Raw genomic sequence first — 20,340 nt, forward strand, 5'->3', positions numbered from 1 at the left:
TTCTGTTCTGTATTGTTCTATGTTCTATGTTCTATACACACACATACACACACACACACACATACACATACACACACATATAAACGATGATACGAAGATTCCATGGAGAGGAAGTCGTACGAGGATAGTTTGAGAGTTCTCGGCCTTTTCTCGTTGGAACGGCGAAGGATGAGGGGTGACTTGATAGAGGTTTATAAGATGATCAGAGGAATAGATAGAGTAGACAGTCAGAAACTTTTTCCCCGGGTACAACAGAGTGTTACAAGGGGACATAAATTTAAGGTGAAGGGTGGAAGGTATAGGGGAGATGTCAGGGGTGGGTTCTTTACCCAGAGAGTGGTGGGGGCATGGAATGCGCTGCCCGTGGGAGTGGTAGAGTCGGAATCATTGGCGACCTTTAAGCGGCATTTGGATAGGTACATGGATGGGTACTTAATCTAGGTTAGAAGTTCGGCACAACATCGTGGGCCGAAGGGCCTGTTCTGTGCTGTATTGTTCTATGTTCTATGTTCTATGTTCTAACCTGTTCATATTGGTGAATTTCCACGCAAATGTTAATCCTAATCAGATGTATCACAATCCTTGCTGAAATGTGGTCATTGTGACTACGTAGGGATGAGCAGTAGTTATTTTGATTGTGGCAAGCTTCCATTAACTTCATTGAGCTGATGTCAAGTTAAGCTAATCTGATTGCTTGAGAAAGGAATGTTGTCAGACTGAGGTAAAAGATTTGTTCTTCTAATAGTAAGACGTTTCTTGTCTACTGGGATACTTAGAGTATTGTTTAATGTTTCTTGCTTAAATGAGCCAATGGACTGAGGGGTGGCAAATGGAGTTTAATTTAGATAAATGTGAGGTGTTGCATTTTGGTAAGGCAAATCAGAATAATTAGAATATCCTTTATTGTCACGTGTACTCGAGTAGAGGAGTACAGTGAGAAGTATTCACAATGGCTGCCTCTGAAGGCACCATCATAAGTAAAAGTACGTAGGTACAAATCTCGGATACAAAGAGGAATAAAATAAATAAAAGGAGAAGTAGTAGCATAATCTAGTTTCTGAAAAATAAGTTAGAAGTAAGAGAGTTATAACATAGTTAAAGGATTGACATTACATTCTAGTAACGAGTTTCAAATAGCAGCAGCACAGCAGGTGGTCTGACTGCCGGTGCAATACCCCAGTCCAACACCTGTCCTGCTCCGCTCCAACCTCCATACTGATCCATATGGCTACTCAGCTGCAACAAGGTAAATTGCACTGATCTGGGACTTGCTCGCCCTCAAGCTGCATCAGGTCTCGTTCCTCTTGTGCTGCTCAGGGAGTGCTTCCATGCACAACGTTCCAGGACCCATTTCCCCTGATGCTGCTTAGGGACTGCTAGAAACAGAGAAAAAGAAGAACAGGCAGAGCAAAGGAGCTCTGGGTGGAGCATCCTACTCTGCCTCCATCTTGCTATAAGATCAGGATGAGACTTATAAAGTTAATGTTAGGAGCCTGGGGAGTATTGCTGAAGAAGAAGACCTAGGAGTGTAGGTGTGTAGCTCCTTGAAAGTGGAGTTGCAGGTAGACAGGGTGAAAAAGAAAGCATTTGGCACACTTGCCTTCATTGGTCAATGCATTGAGTAAAGGAGTTGGGATGTCATGTTGCAGTCGTACAGAACATTGGTTAGACCATCTTTCGATTACTGTATTCAGTTCTGGTCTCCCTGCTATAGGAAGGATCTTGTGAAACTTGAAAGGGTTCGGAAAAGATTTACAAGGATGTTGCCAAGACTGGAGAGTTTGAGCAATAGAGAGAGGCTGGCTGAGTAGACTTAGACTATTTTCTCTGGAGCATTGGAGTCTGGGGGATAGACCTTTATAGAGGTTTATGAAATCATGAGGGGCATGGATAGGATAAATAGCCAAGGACTTTTCCCCATAGTAGGGGATCCCAAAGCTAGAGGGCATAGATTAAGGTGAGAGGGAAAAGAGTGAAAAGGGGCAACATATTCACACAGAGGATGGTGCATGTATGGCTGCCAGAAGCAGTAGTGGAGACTGATACAATGGCAACATTTAAAAGGCATCTGAATGGGTATATGAATAGGATGGGTTTAGAGGGATATGGGCCAAATGATGGCAAATGGGACTAGATCAGTTTAGGATACCTGCTCTGTTACCGTGCTGTATAATACTATGACTCTGCTCTGTTACTGTGTTGTATAATTCAGGCACTGCTCTGTTACTGTACTGTATTACTCTGTTACTCTGAAGTCAAGTATTCATTTGGTATTGAGATTTTCCTAGAATAAGTGCTGAACTACTTGAGTGGAGCTTAAATTTAGGCTGTTGAACTTGCCCTTTCTTTAAAAAGGAGAGGAATTCTATGTGATGGAATGATTTAGTAGATTTTATTCTCTAACTTTGAAATTCATCTCCTTATTAATGGACACTACATTGAAGGAGTATTCTACAAAACATCTTTGATTACCCCCCACCTTTTGTTTACATGAGTGTGTTCTGAAATTATATGTCAGGAAGCAATTTTGTTTTAATTTGTGAGGTGAAGGTTTGAGGAACAGCAATGTGTCCCCAAATATTGGACTTCCTCGAGGCAGTGTGGAGCCTGGAGCAGATCACTCATGACATCTGTTCTACAGTGTTTCAGACATTCAAGTGCATGAACTCTTTGATTCAAAGAGTGGCCAACCTCCTGGAAAGCCATCGCACTGAGTTGTACAGAATGCATGTTGCATTCTGTCGCCTTGAATGGTCAGATGGGTTGATGGGGCTGAGATGGTACTAAAATCCCCACTTGGCTGCTTGTTCTATTGGGCATTGTATACATTCATTGAAAGGGTGAGACCAAGATAATGTTGATGGGAACCACCTCTCAAGTGATCTTTCATTGGTCCGTCCTCTTTTTTTTTTTTCCCTCTGTAGCAATCCTACAGAAATTCCCTGCGATTAGTGTTGCTCCTGCATCACGCAGTCAGTGCAACCACTGGAAATTTCCCCATTGGTGCTGCAATGCTGAAGACTGATACTATGATCATTCCATTCAGCAATGCAAGTGACCAGCCTCCCTGCACTCCTGCCTAAACTACAGGGACTCAACCTGTGCACTTCCACCTTGGCTATTATACCCTCCATGCCAACTTGCCCAGTATGTACTCTGGGCAAACTTCCAGAGCTATGTTGGGTTGATATGAAATAAAGTTCTCAAAAATAAGTACAGTCTTCACTATATTTCTAATTAAAAAAAAAAGTTCACTCTTGAAAGTCTGTTTAAGTTTTAGATTTCATGTTTATTCCCTTATAAAAATAATCATTTCTATGTTCTCACCACATTAAAGGAAGCAGAACCCTTAATAGGTCATTTAAGTTGTCAATAAAACTAAGAGCTTGGAACTCCTGCTGAGACAGTTGTAGCTGTTGGAAGTCAGTCAAACATTCATAAATACCCCTTCGGGAAATGTCATCAAATGATTTTTAAAACTGCTGGAAAGATGCTGCAGCATATAGTAGCTGACATGTTTTTTAAACTCTTACTGACAACTGTGGGCATGCTTTTAAGATTTGAGTTAAAAGTCACACAACACCAGGTTATAGTCCAACAGGTTTATTTGGAAGTACTAGCTTTCAGAGCACTGCTTCTTTATCAGTTACCAGATGAAGTAGCAATGCTCCAAAACCTTGTACTTCCAAATAAACCTGTTGGACTATAACCTGGTGTTGTGTGATTTTTAACTTTGTCCACCTCAGTCCAATACTGGCACCTCCACATCATGTTTAAGATTTGAAGTTGGAGGCGATTTAATAACCTTCAGATCATGGCAGTTAAATAGACATTATTGTTCAAAAACCTTTGTTTATTTGTGACTGCCATGTTATGCATCAAGTTGCTCATCGCAGCCAAATTAGTCTGTTTGAATGCAGCACTGAGTAAAATAGTAAGGCTGATTTTGGGTTTCCCTTATGTGTGAATCATACCTCACTCCCTTTCCATCAGACAGAAATTGGAAATAGCAACAAACTTCCACACTCCCATTACACCTATCATTTTTGGAAACTCCAATCTGGGTCATGGAGCCTACAAACGAGAACTAGTTCAGATTTTGTCTAAAATGGATTATAATCAATAGTTCTCATTATTTATGTGTATGTGAAAATTTCAAATGAAGGAATATTGCTGTTGATAATGAAATCATTGCTTAAATTGTAAATTGATTGTGACACCTTCTAGTATACATTGTGGGTTGTTCTGAGATCAGCCTTAGATTGTTTGTTTTGGCTAAGTTTGTGAGGCTAAATATGCATGTTAATAAATGTTAACTAACCTCTTTTTGCCTTTGCCTCTTTCTGTAGTGATTCCACCAGCTTTGACCCCGATGCTCCCATTAAACAATGTCCAGTGTGTCATATCTTCATAGAACGAAATGAAGGTTGTGCTCAAATGATGTGTAAAAACTGCAAACACACCTTTTGCTGGTATTGTCTTCACAATCTGGATGTAAGTGGATCATCAAAATGCTGTTTGACATTCAGATTACACGAATTTGCATTCTTTTAATTTGTTTGAAAGTTGTGATCTGGACAGATATTCTGATCAGGACAGATGTCCTCATCTATGAAGTGACTGATCTTGTGCATTGTTTCTGTCCCTTGATCACACTACTGCACTGAGGTAGCCACTCAACTGGTCCAGATAAAATGTACTTAATTAATTGACTGGTTCGTCCTTGTGGACGCCACTACAAATTTTAAAAGCATGTCCTCAGCTGTCAGTGAGAGTTAAAAAGCTAAAACTTCCATCGAAGAATTTATCAACTCATTTTCAGAACTCCACAATAAATCCTTAAAGGTATTTCAAAAGATTATGGGGTTAGCTAGCTTAAATGGTCAGCATTCTCTTGCTAATTATCTTAAATCTACTGACTCCCTTGCTAGTGGGAGCAGATTTGGAAGTTATTCTGTTGAAATCTCTCAATTTTGAACACTTTAGATTAGATTACTTAGTGTGGAAACAGGCCCTTCGGCCCAACAAGTGCACACCGACCCGCCGAAGCGTAACCCACCCAGACCCATTCTCCTACATTTACCCCTTCACCTAACACTATGGGCAATTTAGCCTGGCCAATTCACCTAACCTGCACATTTTTGGATTGTGGGAGGAAACCGGAGCACCCAGAGGAAACCCACGCAGACACGGGGAGAACGTGCAAACTCCACACAGTCAGTCGCCTGAGGCGGGAATTGAACCCGGGTCTCAGGCGCTGTGAGGCAGCAGTGCTAACCACTGTGCCACCGTGCCACCCACTTCTGTAAAATCTGTCTTTATTTTCCCTTGCTCTCAGGAGAGCAATCTCAGCTTCTTTTGGTTCCATGTCTAGAAACCCCTCTACTACTATGTCATCTTTTCCTGTATGACCAAGCTTTTGATCATGCCTTCCACAACCACCCCCCCTCCCCTTGTCTGTTTGGCTTTTCTATGTTTTCGTTTTGTTAAAACATTTGTGAAGCATCATACGATGTTTCCTGTTAGTAATGCTATAGAAATTCTAATTGTTATGGGAGCAATAGTAGATCTTATTCAAAGAGTGCAGTGTTTCAAACCTCATCTTTAGAACAACAAACAGACCTATGTAAAATTGCATGCTAATCCTCACCTGTTATAACTTATTGATTTTGAAAATCAAGGTATGGAATACATTTAGTACAATGTGACAACTCTGTGTAGTTTATTCAGATATTGGCTATTTGTATTTTTCAGAATGATATTTTCTTGAGACATTATGACAAAGGCCCATGTCGCAATAAACTTGGCCACTCTAGGGCCTCAGTTATTTGGAACAGAACCCAGGTGAGTAGCAATTTTTAAAAATTCTCTCTTGGGATGTGGCTGGCCATCCCTAGTTGCCCTTGAGAAGGTGGTGGTGAGCTGCCTTATTGAAACATTGCAGGCCATGTGCTGCAGGTAGACCCCTAATACTGTTAAGCAGGAAATTCCAGGATGTTGACCTGGCAACAGTGAAGGAATGGCAAGTCAGGATTGTGAGCGGTTTGGAGGGAACTTGCAGGTGGTGGAGTTCCCATATATCTGCTGCCCTTGCCCTTCTAGGTGGATGTGGTTGCAAGTTTGGAAGGCACTCTCTAAGGATCTTTGAATCTCTGCAGTACATCTTGTTGAGAATACACAATGCTGCTACTGAACGTCAGTGATGGAGGGAGTGGATGTGGTGCAAATTAAGCAGGATGCTTTGTCCTGAATGATGCCAAGCTTCTTATAGAGTCAAAAAGCATGGAAACAGACCCTTCAGTCCAACCAGTTCATGCTGAACATAATCCCAAACTGAACTGGTCCCACCTGCCTGTTGTTGGAGTTATGCTCATCCAGGCAAGTGGGGAGCATCACCTCACACTCCTGACTTGTGCCTCGATGATGGACAAGCTTTGGAGGAGTCAGGAGGTCAGTTCCTTGCTGCTTCATTCCTAGCCTAACTGGGAAGATGGAAGCAGTTAAATTCCGTGCATATGTTATGTAGAGATATTGGTCAGAAATACAATTATGAAGTACTTAGAGGGATATCTGGAACAGCAAAACCTTTTAGCTGGGACTGTATAGCTTTTTCCAATTATCTTGCATCTTCTAGTCCTCCTTCATCTGGAGGTGCACTTGGTCCTCGAACCAATGTGAGCAATACTGTGTTTGTGCACCTATAGGTAATATGAAGGTTTAGACCATTAGACATAGGAGCAGAAATAAGCCCATTTGGCCTATCAAGCCTGCTCCATCATTTGATCATGCTGATATGTTTCTCAAACCCATTGGCCTGCCTTTACCCTGTAACTGGGGATCCCCTTACCAATCAAGAACCTATCTTTCTTAATTACACTCAATTACTTAGCCTCCACAATTTTCTGCAGCAATGAGTTACACAGATCACCTACTGTCTGACTGAAGAAATTCCTCCTCATCTCCGTTCTAAGTGATGGTCCCTTCAGTTTGAGTCTGTGTCACTCCTACAAGTAGGAACATCTCCTCCACATCCATTCTATCCAGGTCTCTCAGTATTCAGTAAATTTCAATCAGATTCCCCCTCATCCTTCTAAACTCCATCAAGTACAGACCCAGAGTCCTCAACAGCTCATGCAACAAACTCCTCATTCCCAGGATCATTCTTGTAAACCTCCTCTGGATCTCTCAAGGCCAGCACATCCTTCCTTAAATAGCGGGCCCAAAACTGCTCACAGTGTTCCAAATGTGGTTGGACCAGAGCCTTATGCCGCCTCACCAGTACCTTTTATGCTCGCAGGTAGATAGGATAGTGAAGGCTGCGTTTGGTATGCTTTCTATTATTGGTCAGAGTATTGAGTACAGGAGTTGGGAGGTCATGTTGCGGCTGTACAGGACATTGGTTAGGCCACTGCTGGAATATTGCGTGCAATTCTGGTCTCCTTCCTATCGGAAAGCTGTTGTGAAACTTGAAAGGGTTCAGAAAAGATTTACAAGGATGCTGCCAGGGTTGGAGGATTTGAGTTATAGGGAGAGGCTGAACAGGCTGGGGCTGTTTTCCCTGGAGCATCGGAGGCTGAGTGGTGACCTTATAGAGGTTTATAAAATCATGAGGGACATGGAGAGGATAAATAGACAAAGACTTTTCCCTGGGATAAGGGAGTCCAGAACTAGAGGGCATAGGTTTAGGGTGAGAGGGGAAAGATATAAAAGAGACCTAAGGGGCAACTTTTTCAGGTGAGGCTGGTACAATTGCAATATTTAAAAGTCATCTGGATAGGTATATGAATAGGAAGGCTCTGGAGGGATATGGGCCAGGTGCTGACAGGTGGGACTAGATTGGTTTGGGATATCTGATCAGCATGCCCGTGTTGGACCGAAGGGTCTGTTTCCATGCTGTACATCTCTATGACTCTATGGCTCTAAGGTTGTTGCCAGGGTTGGAAGATTTGAGCTATAGGGAGAGGTTGAATAGGCTAGGGCTGTTTTCCCAGGAGCGTCGGAGGCTGAGGGGTGACCTTTATAGAGGTTTATAAAATCATGAGGGGCATGGATAGGTTAAATGGACAAGGTCATTTTCCTGGGGTGGGGGAGTCCAGATCTATAGGGCAGAGATTTAGGGTGAGAGGGGAAAGATATAAAAGAGACCTACGGGGCAACTTTGTCACACAGAGGGTGTTACGTGTATGGAATGGGCTGCCAGAAGATGTGGTGGAGGCTGGTACAATTGCAACATTTACAAGGCACCTGGATGGGTATATGAATAGGAAGGGTTGGGAGGGATATGGGCCGGGTGCTGGCAGGTGGGACTAGATTGGGTTGGAATATCTGGTCAGCATGGAAGGATTGGACCGAAGGGTCTGTTTCCATGCTGTACATCTCTGGTTCTATGGCTAACTGAATGCTGATGTTGTATTTGCCTTCCTAACTGCTAACTGAATGTGCATGATAACCTGAAGAGAATCCTGAACTAGGATTCTCCAGTCTCTTTGTGCTTCAGATTTCTGAAGTCTTTCCCCAGTTAGAAAATAGTCAATGCATCTTTCTTCCAGTGAAGTGCATAACCTTCCGATCCAATGCTGGCAGAGTAAGATGCTCCAGCTGGAGCACGTCTTTCTGCTTGTTTTTCTTCTCTTTCTGTTTCCTCTTAATTCTTTTTTACCTACTTCTCTCCGACTTCCAATGACAAATCCCGGCTTTCAGAGACGACCTCCAGCTGACTCCTGGCGTCCGATGGCTGGCGACCTCCCAGCCTGGTTCAGTGGCCTCCTGTGGTAACTTCCTGGCATAGCGTGGCAACCTACCAGCCTGATGTAGTGGCCTCCCCGGGTGGCGGTCTGAAGCAAGCTCTCCGCCTCATGATCCTCAGAGTGAAGCCTGGCGCGGTCTGGAGCCAGGGCCTGGTGTGAACTGGAGGCTCGATACTATTGTGGTCTGGGTTGGAAGACTGTTGTATTTCTGCAATGCACGATATTATATTTCTCTATTCTCTAAGACCTTGTAACCAAAGAAGCTGTACTTAGGTACCTAAGTAGTGCTGTAAATGCTGACATATACACTTTTGACTATACTCATCAAGTATTTGTGACAATAAAGGCTAACTTAGTCAATCTGTCACTTTCCCACATTGTATTCCATCTGCATCTTCTACAAAGTGCTTGCAGCTTCAGCTAGTGATATTAAAAGGGTCTGGATGGATGGTACTTTACTGAAAAAAGTTTTTTTTAATTTGGAAAGTGAACAATAATATTCTAAAGCTTTTATTTAATATTCTAAGTCACTATAGCGTTTATTGCTTCTATACATATTAGAATGGTGAATGGGAATTGGAGTGACAGAGACTGGCATGAGGAGCTATGGAATGGTGGGCAAATGGATAATGTTCAGCAATAGGGAGCATGAGGAAGCCCTTTTCAAACTTGCCTTTCATAAATGTCTTCCTTATGAATTGTAGTTCATGACAATTCTGCGATGCCCTGAACTAGGACTCTTTTGAAAAGCTGGCCTGACCCCATGAAAATAGCAGAGGAACAGGCCATGCCTTTCTCTGCAATGAAGCCAGCCTGTTCGGATGTTCAGGGCTTTTGACACAAAATAGTTTGCACTTTTTAAAGTAACCTCCAATAATTGGACACCGCAGTATTAGGATGGAAATCGCAGAATCAAGATTAGATTATCTTCCCTACAGTGTGGAAACAGGCCCTTCAGCCGAACCAGTCCACACCAACCCTCCGAAGGGTGACCCACCCAGACCCATTTCCCTCTGACTAATGCACCCAACACTGTGGGTAATTTAGCACGGCCAATACACCTGACCTGCATGTGGGAGGAAACCGAAGTACCTGGAGGAAACCCACGCAGACACAGGGAGAATGTGCAAACTCCACACAGACAGTCGCCCGAGGCTGGAATTGAGCCTAGGACACTGGTGCTGTGAGGCAGCAGCGCTAACTATTGTGCCACCGTGCTGCCCCTGCCATTTGCCTGCTGTTTTCAAAGGGCTCCTGCATCATGCAGTCTTGGCAAATATCCATGCCTTGCTATCTGATTATTCTGTGTATTACTAAAATTTTAACTTTCCTTTTTCCCTTTCCCTGCAGGTTGTCGGGATCCTCTTTGGATTAGGCCTTATTGTGCTAGTCACATCTCCACTTCTCCTCCTGGCCTCTCCCTGCATCATTTGCTGTGCCTGTAAGTCCTGTAGGAGTAAGAGGAAACACCATGGCCCATCATCTACATAAGCTGAGGAAACCAGTGCACCAGTGTTCTCTGGGTGCCAAGCCTTCCTCACTCCACCTGGACCATCTTCTTCTTGAAGTGCCTACTGGATCAGTGCTGTGAAAATATATATAGTATAGACTGTGGGGGAAGGGAAGTTGGTGGTAGCTTTGATTTGGGAGATGTCATTGTAGTGACTGAAAGAAACAGGTCACACTAAAGTGCAGTTGGTGAATATAGCATTGCTCAGGTGTCTCAGCAGCAAGATGCTGCACCCTAATTTTCTCGATGAGGATGACTGTGTGCTTTCAGTTAAATATTCTGCCCACCTTTAACATTTCTCCCTTTGCCTGCTCTCCCATAACAGACCCATTGTGTTTTAGCAGGTTTCTTATTTATATGTTTTATCCAGCTTGGGACAGGATAAGATTCTCAATTATACCATTTTCCATCACTTGGACAAGGCAGTGTTTGACATCCATAAAAATCCTTCACCTACTACCATATATGAAGAAAATCATTGAAATTCACTTGAATGGGGCAATATAAGACTCAAACTCAAAGCCATCTAAACCCTTTCAATGAGAAACTGCATTGCTTTACCCACCGGATTGTTATTCTGATATTTAGACTATGGTGGTTGTGTTATTTCATTTCCCTTTTCACACTAAAGTACTTGTTTATGTCAAGTTGTAGCTTATGTGCAGAAGCACCAAATGTGCATTTGGTACCAAATCTTATGAAACTTATCTTCCATCATCAAGGCTACAAACAGCGAATCGCAAGAAACTGATCATGACGTTCTCTTTCCTTTTAGAGCTTTGAGGTTTGTTGTGAATGGAAGGAGGAGGAGAATGTCGAACATGACTTTGAATGTGAAGTGAATTCTTAATATATAAGCACATTTACAAATACCATTGGCATTAAGTTTAGACAACTGTCTACCATGGATTGGGAAAGTCAGCTTTAGAGAAAGTGGGTTAATTTTGGGTGTTGAAGTAATAGCCAGACAATTCCCATCAAAGGGCTGATTTTTTTCCAGTCTGTTGGAAGCAGGTCAAGACTCAGAATCAGGATTGAAGTTACAAAACAATGCATCAAGCTGGTTCCCCAGTGCAGCTGTACCTTGCCAGAGACAGGGCCAACATAACAGAGGTTATGGATCCAGCACCAATAGGCAATGATTAGATCAATGAATGGCCCAATAGGGGAGATTCTGATTGTGATATTGTTGTCTTTCCAATGGTGGATGGGCTCCTCAAGTGAGGCCAGAGCTTGACTGGCAACTAGAGTGGCAGAGCAGTGTGCCATGGATGTTGTCCACTCTTATTACCTCAGCATGGACCCACTGGGATATCTCATGGCATCCATAGAGAAATTTCCTTTCTATAATTGTGGCCTGATAGCTGTGGCCATGTGTGATTTTTAAAATTATTTAAAATTATACAGAGCCCCTCCATATTGAGATGCCCTGTAGTCTCTAATGACCTCAGTCCATTTCTCCTGGTGGAACTGCTAGCCCTAATATTTGTCCTCACATTTCCATTGTCTACCCACCATCCTTAGTTGGACAGGGCATCGTGATTCCCGTTGGAAGATCGCAGCCAGCGTCTTGAACCGCTATCTCCAGGTTCATGAACAGATTTGAAAGTGACATCAGCATTGTGATCCAACCATAAAAAAATCAGTCCCAAGTGTTTGGATACCTGACCCAATGTCTCATTTGGTTCAGTGTCAAAGTTTTGCCTGATTATGTTCCTATTAAGTGCTATTGACATTTTTTTTGCTGTTAAAAAGTACTATATAATTAAAAATTGTTGTTATTGCATCTAATTAGAAGAGCTCCACTTTCTTAGTCTCATATTATAACTAATGCTCTCATCACTGATTATCCTAATTAATCCCTTCTGCAACTTGTATGGCCTGATAGCTTTCTAAAAGATGATGCCCAACCTGCATACAGAAGCTGAACTGGCTTTTAACCCGTCATTTATTTATTTGGATTTTCAGCATATTTTGTCTCCATATAAGAAGGTATATGCTTCCACCTGTACTATTGCTGCAGATGTAAGGGTATTTCTTAGTCTCTTTTATACTGTTTGTAACAACAGATTCATGAGAATGAGAGAGACAATGAGGAGAAACAAATGAAAGTAAGTTTTGAATATTGTCAGTTAAAAAATATTCCATTTCCAATGCGACTCCAGCAACAATACTGACCCATTCTGTAATCTATAGATTGAACAGAGATACTCAGAGACTAGGAAGTAAATATTCTATCCACCTTTTGATGACAGAAGTTGAAAGATAAAGCAACGTGGTGAGCTTTGGCTACCCATAATTTGGTCAATTTTCTTGAGAAGAAATGATACCAATTTAAAATTGGTTGTTTGGTTAGACTTGAATCTGCTCATGTTTTCCCTTTTACGGTGTATATCTTATTGGTGACATTTGTGCTAAAGTTTTCTTTTTAGAAAATTTTGAGATTATCATAGGAAAGAGGGAATACATGATAAAAAAATCTCAACATCCATTTTGTGAGGATAACAAATCCTTTTGATGAACGTAGGAGTTATTTTTGCATTATTAAAAGTTATAATGCCATTTTTATTTTACTATTAGGTGTGTGTTTTAAAAAGAAACAGCAAAAATTTGACTGAGATTGGAAAAATATGACCAAATGCACATTTGGTAAAGGTATAGATTTTAAGGAATTGTCTTCACAGTGCAAAGATTTATCTTGTGGGAGAGTATATTAGAAAGTTGGATGAGGCAGTCGGTTGACTGTGTGCAGGATTCATAGATTATTATCTCCAGTAGTCAAAGGTTGTCAGGAGCACAAATCTGTAAACTTACAACTATAACATTTAGTTGTGATATTGCTAATACTGTAAAATAATTGCATCAAAGAGCCTATTTTTTAACATGATATTTTCCAGGATATTTTCCTTTTGGCATTCCCTAATATTGACCTAATGGATATGTAATCATCCCTTGTGAATTTTCCTTCCCCATTGAGTGTATGGGATAGTGTCTTTGATTGCTAGTCTGAGAGAGTACATAAAGCCTCAGATTATCATTTCAAATGAAACCTATCACACTTAACCTAAATTATCTTCTCGCATCTTATCAGATGACATTGAACTTGCGACTCACTGATTCAGACAAGGGTGGAATCGTTGAACCACAATGATGCTAAATCTTCCAACTACTCCTTGATCCCTTGACTTGGTCAGTCCAAGGAAGAGGGTGATTTTGGGCCTGAACCATATTTGTCAAGGAAGTGGTAGTTTATGACGCTGAAAACCCCTTGAAAAGTAAATGTATTCCTCAAGAACGAAGAGGAAGTCTAAACATTTACTGGAGACCAGGCCCAAGGTCTGCCAGATTTTGTTTTGCTCCCAACAGGCATGGAATTGATACTGTAATCAGACTTTGCATGTGCTCTTGCTACCAGACCAGTTTTTTCTGATTGAGTGATTGTTCTGTGATGGGAGCCTGCATTGAAGTTATTGAGAAGGGATGTAAGATTACTGGGCAGCACTTGCAACTTGAAAAGGCACAGGAAGTCACCTGCAGAGGCCACACAAACTGCACGTAGGCAGTCCCTGATCAGTTTTATTACTTAAAGCATTAGAGCAGAGGGTGGAGGAAAATGTGTAAGGATAGAGAGTGTTCCGTCATAAGCCTTTAAAATGTTACATTGTCTGCAAACAGCACTGTAGTATCTGAGCTTCCTGTGAGCTTCCTTTCTAAGTATTCACACGGTATCTCATGCATTTATAAAAGGAAATCTTAGAATCCATAGTATGGACACAGGCCGTTTGGCCCAACAAGTCCATACTGACCCTCCGAAGAGTAGCCCGCCCAGACCAATTCCCCGAACCTGTATTTACCCCTGACTAATGTACTTAACCTACACATCCCTGAACACTCTGGGCAATTATGCATGGCCAATTCACTTAACCTGGACATGTTTAGACTGTGGGATGAAACTGGAGCACCTGGAGGAAACCCACACAGACATGGGGAGAATGTGCAAACTCCACACAGACAGTCACCGAAGTTGGAATCAAACCCCGGGTCCCTAGCGCAGTGAGGCAGCAGTGCTAACCCCTGAGCCACTGCACCACCCTTAAAAAGTAAAGGAAGTCAAAACTTGGGATTTGTCCTGACTTTTGCAGCTGATGTTTTAATTTTTTTTATTAGGACTTGTGAAAATGCAGATTCTTTTTTGTCATGTACTGAGCTGACTTATTGCTCTTCTGCATCTTTTCAGATTTTTTTAATCTCTCACTTCAATTATTTTTGTTTTCAAAGTGTTAATAGTATACATTTATCATATTTAGAAATATTTCTGAAAAGAGAGACATGCTGTTGAAGTTTTTTCATCTTGCATTCATTAGGACAAAATCACAAGAAAATCAAATCTCTGAGAACAACAGGAGAAGAGGGTACTGATTAGTTGACAGGTGGGCTTTGATAGAGGTGTTACCATGGAGAATGCACCAAGGAATAGTTAACTTCAATTTTTTAACTTGAATTCAGACCAAGCGAGTGCCAAGCTGATTTGGCTAAATCATTGCCTGGAGGAATGCACCAGGGAATAGTTATCCCCCGAGCTTTTGTTTAAGTGAAAAGGCGCAATGTTCTTTGTGTTCATTGAAAGACAAGGTGCCATATGTGAATGTGTGTAGCTCCTAGCAAACACAAGAGAGTTGTTAATGCAACTCTTAGCATATTTGGGATTGTTTAGCAGGTGTTGTATATTTGGGGAAATTCCATCCAATGGTGGAACTTTATTTTCTGAGTTTTACAATCATGGGCTTGTTGAGTATGGTCAGTATGCTGCCTGTTTTGAATAGCCATCGGAAAACGCTGTTTGATATGATCTACCACTTCCTGCGATACGTCGTCTGGTTTTCGTGTGATTCTATCTTGATAGTACAAAACAGAAAGCTTTAGTCATGTGTCTGTCTTTACTTCAACAATACGCCAGTTCTGTACAAGCAAACAACTAAATCTCTGTGTGTTCTGGGAACAGCTCACTGTGCTTGTATCCCTTATTTTGTACAATGAATTGTGGAGACATATTTGGTGCAATTAGACAATGTTAGCAAGCTTACAGTGAAATGTTACCTTTGCCAGGGGTGTTTCTGACTACTTATAATGTGAAAACGAAATGATGCTAGACTTTCCAAGGACATTATTTAATTTGCCTTTCTAAAATTGTGACCATTGTCCATTAATTGATGGGAGAGCCGCATAGTGGCTGAACTGAGAAATGGTCTTAGCTCCTGGATTAAAGCAGTTTGCTTACTTTGTCTGTGCCTGGAGCAGCAACATGAGGATATGAGGTCAGAGAGAATTTAAGACAGAGGATGGTACATGCATCTTTACACCAGAGATTTATCAGTATCTGGAGCAGGTTACACATCAGTTGGCTGAAGCCAGGGCACTAGACTAACTTATCAAACACCTAAATTCTGCAATGGGTGGAGTACTAAGGTTCATGTTCCAGAAGAATGGGATCATATGGACTGTTGACCAGCTGAATTGAATAATGAAATATTGGATAAGATATAGACTAGAAGGTTATATTGGATTAATACTATAGATTTTAGATGACAATTTGGATTGTTGCAAGTATGAACTTCAACATGTCTAATTCTTCAAACACACTCCAATCTACATTATCTAAGATGAATACTTTTACTGTTACTCCCAAATTTTACAATCTCCCAGCAGCCAGCATTGAGGTTGAACTGGATTGGTAATTGAGTTTTGTTTTGTTGTATAATATAAAAGGAATCCGTGCTTGAAAACTTTCAGCCTGGAGTGCTGACTCCCTTTGGAAGTTATTCAGTTTTTCCTATGCCCTTCCCTCATAGCCCTGCAAGTTTCCCTAATCAAGTATATGACATTTCCCTCTTGAAAGTTCCTTTACTATGTGTTGGGAAGTACATTGTAGCTGATAGTAGTTTGTGGTGTAATAAAATGCATCATCCTCTCCTCGCTGGTTCTTTGATATTATGGAGATACACTGTGGAAATTTATCCATTATAACTGACCTGAAAAGACTCATTTAGTGCAAGATGTAAAGAGGAGGAATTTGTTAGTATATTTCGTGCTGCTGGAGAGACGCACCTTCTTGTGCTGAAATTCTCTCCCACCCAGCTACTAGTTTTTGCTGCACTTTGTTCTGTTTTCGAGACTGGAGTAGGTGGTGGTGGAGAGTTGCAGGTGGTCTCAAAAAGTGTCCTTATTTGAATAGACTTAAATCCTTTTGTGAATCATGTGACACCCTTGTGCTGGTATGTAGAGAAGCTAATCCATTGCCTGGCAAGAGTTAACATGGACAGCTCTTATAATATACTTTGATAATTTATTTAATATGTTTTATGTTACTCTTAAGGTAGAGTCACACAACCAGGATTTACAAACCGTCCTGACAGGGCTAAGGTTGTGGATCTGGTGTCTCCATGCTTACTCTGCTGAAGCAGGCAAACTTAACCCTAGAAGAGTTGGCAAATGAACTTGTTTTTGGAGCATGCAATTTACACAAAGGGATGCAGGTGCCTTCTAGAGCGTAATACAGTGCAATAAGCTTGCTAATTCTAGTTGGAGCTCTTTCTGTAGGTTCCAGCATATGACGTCCTTCTAACAGCCCTTGTCCTCAGCTTCCAATAATTTGTTTGGAAATAGAGGCAAAAGCAAATGGGGGCAAAAACTTTCACTGTCAATTTTTTTTTCTCCCCTTTCCCTTCCCTCCCCCCCCCCCCCCTGCTCCATATGTTATACTCAGCTGTGACAAGAGTGTTAATGTTCAATTTCTGAAGACACCAAGAGAATTCTGCAAAATTAGAAACCCAAGGCCAGTTAGTTTTATTCCTGTATTTATGTGCTACTTAAAACTGATTTGAGTTTTACACTTGTAGTCCCAGTTATTAAACTCTGTGCCCAAGCCTATGTCACATTGTTGTAATATCATAAGAGCAGCATTGTAAATCCATGCACTTTATTGTTGTACCTATAAATGTAGTTCCCGACATTACTGTGCCATATTGCTAAATATTCAAAATTTAAGAAAATAATAGTTTGGAAGCTTATGTATATTTTTGTTTGATATTAAAATAAATAATATTACTTGTTTAATTGTTTTATTCATTCCTGGGATGTTGACATCACTGGCGAGACCACTATTTATTGCCCATCCGAATTGCCCAGAGGGCAGTAAAGAGTCAACCACATTGTTTTGGGTCTGCAATCACATGTAGGCCAGATCAAGTAAGGATGGCAGATATCCTTCCCTAAAGATCACTAGTGAACTGGATGGGTGTTCCTGACAATCGACAATGGATTCCTGGTCATTATTAGATTCTTAATTCCAAATGCTTTATTAAATTCAAATTCCACCAGCTGCTGTGGCAAGGTTCAAACCCAGGTCCCCTAAAAATTAGCTGAGTTTCTGGGTCAATGGTCTGGTAATAATACCACTAAGGCCATCACTTGCCTAGTGTCTTTTATTGACATTGGTGGGTAAACCATGTTGATTGTGTGTCAGAGTCATTGGAAGAGGTGTAGCTGTGAGAAGTCGTTCAATCTCTGAACTTGAGAGGCCAGTATCCCATCATCAAGTCATCCTTTATTAACACATGCATCATACTTGAACTGGCCCAGCTTCCTCCGAGTGAACAGAACCTCTAACTCTCCTGTTTATAACAGTCAGCCAGGGGTGCTGAATGGACCAGATTGGACACCCCCAATAAGGGAACTCGTATTCTGAGTGCTACCTGGCTGACCTTGTTGCAATCACTACGTTCCTCCCCCTCTATGTTTGGGCACATCGGCCTGTTCTTTTTCTTGTAGCCTGACCTGGAGCATTTTTGCACCAGGTCCAGTTCCTCTGACTCAGCCTTGGATATGTGTGGTGTGTACCAGAACATAGCCTGCCTCTTGTGCCCAGAGAATAGAACATAGAACAGTATAGGCTCTTCAACCCTCAATGTTGTGCCGGCCTACTCTAAGATCAGACTAACCTACATACCCTTCATGATACTATCTACCATGTGCCTATCCAAGAGTCGCTTAAATGTCCCTAATGTATCTGACTCTTCTACCACTGCTGGCAGTGCATTCCGTGCACTCACCACTCGCTGTGTAAAGAGCTGACCTCTGACATCTCCCCGAAACCTTCCTCCAAATACCTTAAAATTATGCCCCCACATAATGGACATTTCTGCTATTATGGGGAAAAGTCTCTGGCTCTCCATTCTATAGATGCTTCTCAACATCTTGTATACCTCTACAAAGTCACCTCTCATCCTTCTTCACTTCAATGAGAAAAGACCTAGCTCCCTCAACCTTGCTTCATAAGACATGCCCTCCAGTCCAGGCAGCATCATAGTAAATCTCCTCTGCACCCTCTCTAAAGCTTCCACATCTTCCTATAATGAGGCGACCAGAACTGAACACAATATTCTAAGTGTGGTCTAATCAGGGCTCTTTAGAGCTGCAGAATAATCTTGTGGCTCTTAAACTCAATTCCCCTGCTAATTAAAGCCAACACACCGTACGCCTTAACAATCCTAACAACTTGGGTGGCAACTTTGAGGGATCTATGGACATGGACTGCAAGATCCGACTGTTCCAACACACTGCCAAGAATCCTGCCTTTAACCCTGTAGTCTGCATTCGAATTCAACCTTCCAAAGTGAATGACTTCACACTTTTCTAGGTTGAACTCCATCTGCTACTTATCACCCCAGTTCTGAATCTTGTCAATGTCCCATTGCAACCTACAACAGTATATAACCTTCACTATCCACAACTCCTCCAACCTTCATGTTATCAGCAAACTTAGTAACCCATTCTTCCACTTCCTCATCTACGTGATTTATCAAAATCACAAAGAGCAGAAGTCCCAGAATCAGTATCTGCAGAACACCACTGGCCACCGAGTTCCAGGCTGAATACTTTCCATTTACCACCAACTTAACTCCCTATATTCTCTTTTCAGATCCTCCTCCCTTTCCATATCTATGTCACCAATGTGTACCATGACTTCTGGCTGCTCTTCCACATCCTTAAGAATCCTGGAGATGCAATCTGAGACATGCCTGACCCTGGCAGCTGAGAGGCAATATACCATCCGGGAGTCTCGCTCGTGACCACAATCTCCTGTCTCTTCCTCTCATGATTGAATCTCATATTGCTATCCCTCTCCTATTCTTCCCCCTTCCTTTCTGAGTCAGGCTCAGTGTCAGAAACCTGGCTGCTGTGGCTTTCCCCTGGTAGGGTCCCACCTGACAAAAGTATCCAAAACAATTTTATTATTGAAGGGAACGGCCAGCAAGGGTCCCTGTACTATCTGCCTATTCCCTTTTCCTCTCCTGACAGTCACACAGTTACCTTTATCTCGTAAATTAGGTGTGACTGCTTCCCTGTAACTCCTCTCTATCACCCCCCTCAGCTTCCCGAATGATCCGAAGTTCATCCAGCTCTAGCTCCAGCTCCCTAATGCAGTCTGTAAGGAGCAGGAGTTGGGTGCACTTCTCACAGGTGAAGTCAGCAGGGACACTAGTGGTGACCCTTACCTCCCACATCCTGCAAGAGGAGCATGCAACTGCCCTGGCCTCCATTCCCTCTGCTCTAAATTGCCAAGAGATAGTGAAAAAATGAAAAAAAATGAATCTCTGAAGAAATTCATTCTCTTCAGGTGGTAAGGGTGTTGAGGCTGCGACATCTACCATTGTCAATTTCCGATTCTGAGGTTTCTTCACTAGGCAGACCGGGAGAACCTAGGGGTTCTGCAACAGTCAGAAAGACTTCTGAATTGGGCATCAGTTGCAAGTTTGCTCTTGCACCATTTGCAAGAGTCATAGAGATACGGCGGCACAGTGGTTAGCACTGCTGCCTCACAGCGCCTGAGACCTGGGTGCAATTTCTGCCTCAGGCGACTGACTGTGTGGAGTTTGCACATTCTCCCCGTGTCTGCGTGGGTTTCCTCCGGGTGCTCCGGTTTCCTTCCACAGTCCAAAGATGTGCAGGTCAGGTGAATTGGCCATGCTAAATTGCCCGTAGTGTTAGGTAAGGGGTAAATGTAGGGGTATGGGTGGGTTGCGC

The 20,340-nt window shown here is 42.1% G+C and overlaps 1 protein-coding gene across 2 annotated transcripts in view; it reads left to right on the forward strand.

Moving 5' to 3' along the window:
* The window catches only part of LOC122564373 (E3 ubiquitin-protein ligase RNF144B-like), an 83,142-nt gene extending 69,429 nt beyond the window's left edge, over positions 1–13,713 (forward strand). For both annotated transcript variants that reach the window (XM_043719154.1, XM_043719155.1), the window contains exons 6-8: positions 4,350–4,494; positions 5,755–5,844; positions 10,098–13,713. In XM_043719154.1, coding sequence (XP_043575089.1) covers positions 4,350–4,494; positions 5,755–5,844; positions 10,098–10,238 — 376 coding nt within the window. In that variant the 3' untranslated portion in view covers positions 10,239–13,713. The remainder of the gene's footprint in view (positions 1–4,349; positions 4,495–5,754; positions 5,845–10,097) is intronic.
* Positions 13,714–20,340: the final 6,627 nt, after the last annotated feature.

Source organism: Chiloscyllium plagiosum, chromosome 29 (genome assembly GCF_004010195.1).
Source record: "Chiloscyllium plagiosum isolate BGI_BamShark_2017 chromosome 29, ASM401019v2, whole genome shotgun sequence".
Lineage (NCBI taxonomy): Eukaryota > Metazoa > Chordata > Chondrichthyes > Orectolobiformes > Hemiscylliidae > Chiloscyllium > Chiloscyllium plagiosum.